The sequence below is a fragment of the Limulus polyphemus genome, unplaced genomic scaffold, assembly GCF_000517525.1.
Source record: "Limulus polyphemus unplaced genomic scaffold, Limulus_polyphemus-2.1.2 Scaffold3731, whole genome shotgun sequence".
Classification (NCBI taxonomy): Eukaryota; Metazoa; Arthropoda; class Merostomata; order Xiphosura; family Limulidae; genus Limulus; species Limulus polyphemus.
In genome coordinates this window covers 95013-99211 of record NW_013669341.1, presented here as the reverse complement: position 1 = coordinate 99211, position 4199 = coordinate 95013, and the positions used below count along the sequence as shown (strand labels likewise).

The 4199-nt window shown below is 29.8% G+C and overlaps 1 protein-coding gene across 1 annotated transcript in view; it reads right to left on the bottom strand.

The window, feature by feature from the left end:
• The window catches only part of LOC106469937 (histone-lysine N-methyltransferase, H3 lysine-79 specific-like), a gene marked incomplete at its 3' end in the record, with an annotated part of 21357 nt that overhangs the window by 14342 nt on the left and 2816 nt on the right, over positions 1-4199 (bottom strand). Inside the window, exon 2 of the mRNA XM_022398507.1 lies at positions 1497-1537. Within this exon, the coding sequence (XP_022254215.1) occupies positions 1497-1537 (41 nt within the window). The remainder of the gene's footprint in view (positions 1-1496; positions 1538-4199) is intronic.

Genomic DNA, 4199 nt, shown 5'->3' with positions numbered 1-4199 from the left:
CTAAGTGGTTTCATAAGTGTGAATTGCAAATTATTGTTTAGTGATACAGGTGATTATGCCACCGAATAAATATCCTTTCTATGGAAAGTCTTCTGCCACTAAAAGAATGCAAGCACAAAGAGCAGCTGAAACAGAAGAAGAATGCAATCAAAGACTTCAAGCACAAGCTGCAAGACAGGCTGCTCAAATACAGGAAGAGACTTTAGAACAATGTAAAGTTAGACTTCGAGCTCAAGTTGAAAGGCAGACTACTCAAAGGCAGCAAGAAACTGTTGAACAGCACAAAGCCAGAGTTCAGTCAGAATCATCATGGCAAGCTGATATAGACAGAAACTTCTGAACAACGTCAAACCAGATTTCAAACACAAAAATTAAGACAAACAACTTACAGAGAGCAAGAAACAGAGGAGCAACATGATGTACGACTTCAGGCTCAAAGAACAAGACAAGCTCAAACACGATGTAATTTCAAATAAAGCTTTGATTAAATGCTGTTTTTATTTCTTGCATCACAGCTTTTGTCTACTTACTGAAAAATTTGATGAAAAAAATACTGATCTCAACATTTCAAATCTAAATTTTCACAGTACAATGCCGGGTAACTCAGCTAGTAGTAATATAAAGGAATTAATTCTAAGATAAAAACCTTGTGAACAGACCTGAATGAAAGTATTATATGGTTCAGAAAAGATTTCTTCAACTGATAAGGGTCAAAATTAAATTAAAAAAGTTAATTTGCAGTGAAATGGATTATTTATGGACCTTAAAAGCTAATTATTTACTGAAATAAAATGGGAGCTGTAAAATAAAAGTTAATTTTCCTCTTATCATACTAGTATGCCAATTACAATAAGCAGAATTAGGCTCGTTTTATACTGAGGTCTCAAAGTTTTTGTTTTTGTAAAATCTAACTTAAGCACAGAGTAAATGATTGTAGGAGTGTTTTCGGTGACTGACTGGGTCAATGAACAGCCTGCACAAAATTAAAATTTTAGTATCATCCTATTCCCACTCCTATGCAATTAAAAAACACACCCATAATGACGAACTTGACACATTTCTATATTCTAATTAAAACACAAATTATCATTTTGAGTGTAAGCTATAAAAGAACAGTTTGAAAGGCAGTGTTGCTCATTTTGGGCTTGTTTCAAAAGGTGATGCCCCTTGTTTTGAACAACAGTGTCATATTTTTCTTGCGAGACTTCATAACACTACACTGCTTCTCTAAGAACAGCCTCCAAAATCAAATAAAAAGTGTTACCCTCTTTTGGAGAATGAAATGAAGTGAATGGAGCACACAGACCTCCCAAAAAAGTCAAATAATAACTGACAAAACCTATATTGTTCAAAATATTTTTTCAACCTTTTTGTGAGAGATCAATAGTGTTTTGGAATGCTCAAATGATAGGTACACATGCAATGATTATTTTTCATTTTTCATATGAATTCATGCAATATTCATATAGAGAAATGAAATTTAGCCTAAAACTTACCTAATAGTATCTATGATTTCAGCTGCTTCATCATATCTATCCTATTACAAGATAAAAATATAACTGATTATACATGCAAAGAAAAATATTCGTAATTCCAATAACTTCCATATTTCCATTAATTAATAAGTACACAAAGAAACATCAGGTATTAGTATATATATTGTACTGAAGTGGCAAAATTATTCGTATCTAACTCTTTCACACATTAAAGGGTACATCCAGCCCCAATGGCAAAATTGCACCATTGAATTAAACAAAATTTAGAAAATAATCATGTAGTAATTTTTTCTGATTTACTCAACAAAAAGGTTATATTTAAAAACAAAAACTCAAATTTTGATTTTAGGATGATTTCAGCATGTTACAAATAAAAATCATTAGTGTTTGTTAATTTCTTGGAATTTTCTGAGCATAAGTTGATACTCGTAGCCCCTAGGAGGAAAGTTAAAATAGCTATATAGAAATTATTACTAATTTACCCTTGTAACTTGAATACAAGTGTAGTTTCAGCAATCACTGTTTCTGAACATTCATTCTCATAATGTGATGTAACTGCCTATATTTCAGCTTCAAGAAGTCAAGCTACTGATCTAAACATGTCATGAAAGTTCTTTTTTATCACTCTTTTTCAACTGTAAAAGCCAGTAAGAATTCTAGTACAGCAATTTCATGTAGAGATTGGAACAAAGTCATAAAAGCTCAGCTTTGTTATACATGGCTAGAATAAAAGGTGTTTATTAAGAGCTTCCACCACTATTACAGTCATGATTTGTTTAAAACTTCTTTTATCATTTTATACTTTATTTGAATTGAGATGTTTATGATATGAAATTATTTCTGTGGAACAAAATGAGGTAGGTATAATTAAATTATTTTGTATCAAGTTTTGTTTCCCTTACAAAGCAATTTTATAGTCCTTGTTTCTATCTGATTGTATTGGTCTAAGTAACTGCTTAAATAGGCAGTGATCATAAACACAATAAAATTTGTGGATTGTTTTCTGAATGAAAAAAATATATATAAAATTTACAGTTATATAAATAAAAAAATATTTATAGGAAAGTTTTAAAAGACATAAAAACTTGTAATTAAAATCTACAATAAAGGTAAGCATTTTTATTTGTTTCTTAAAAAACAATTAAAATGAAATCTTTTTGAAATTTCAAAGCTGTGAATTTTTAAATATTCACATTTTATATGCAGAAGCTATGTAAACTGTAGAAAGTAATTTTGAAGCTTCAAACTATAGATTTTTTTTGGCAATGCAATAAAATAAAACAAGTACACTGATTTGACAAATAAGGGTCTCGAAGATAATTACAATATTAAGGTTACACCAAAAAATTTATCGTATTTCATAACTGTTATATTTTGGAGCTTATGTCCTATACCAAAATATAAATAGTATGGAACATCAAGGGACTTTCCAACTACTCTAAAAAAAACAATATCACTAAAGCTAACCCTGATCCTCCAAATATTCATCAACCTCCACCACTCTAGGGGGTAATTTATTCCACAGATTTACCACTTTATTGGAGGAATAAGTAAAAATTCTGATGCCTCAATATTGACAATTCTCTTACAATTTTCAAGAATATTGAAAACAAAACAATGATATACGGGACCAACTTAACCCTTTAAGTACACAGACCTCACTATTTGGACATGTTGCGATGCTTCACACTTATTTTCAAAATTAGAGTAAACAACTTTACTATCAATGTATGTCAATAAAACAGCACCAGAATGTAGCTTGTTGTTCAATTTTTATATTATCTAAGTCATTTTTTACTTTAAAAAAAATATTACACAAAAATTTCAATCTTCACTTTTGTATTGACTGTGAGGCTCTCAGTTTTCCCTCTTTTAGTTTGTGCAATTTCAAAAGTATAGCATTTGCACTAAGGAATGTTTGTTAATCTAATTTTCCCAACCCATGATAGAAACACTGCCCATCTATCCCCACTTTTCATTTGAAGCTTGCAAACATTCTTTACAACCTAATAGCGACAGGCATTAGTCTACAGAAAGTGATTGGTGTATGTGAAGTTCATGCTAAAAACAATGACTTTTTAGCCTCTTTAAAACTTAGTTAAAAAGCCAGTTAAATTACAACTGTTTTGGGGCATTCTATTTCAATGACTTATTTATTATTTATATTTTAAACTGAATATTTGAAAGGTACATAAATCTTTGTTTTAACAATGAACTTAGAAAAAAAAATTAGACCTAGCTTCTAAACATTGAAGAGTAGAATTTCACATGCTTATTACATGATTGTATGGGAATTGGCTAATATGTTTTCACTGTCATGTGTAGCTTTTATTTCTGGTAATGATAAACTGTACATTATGCAAGCCAAGCAATAAACTATAAAATTAAAATACATGTAAAAAGGTAAAAGTGTGAATATACAAAAAGGTAAAATATGACAAAATAATGTTTCCATTGAAGAAGAAAAAAGTATTATTAATTTGATTTCATAATGTCATTTTACTGGACTGATCATTGTTAGGGTAGAGAAGATAACAGAAAAAAGGTATTATTAATTTGATTTCATAATGTCATTTTACTGGACATTGATCATTTAGCTACAGTCAATGTTAGGGTAGAGAAGATAACAGAAAAAAGGTATTATTAATTTGATTTCATAATGTCATTTTAAAAAGGTATTATTAAGGGTTATCTTCTCTACCC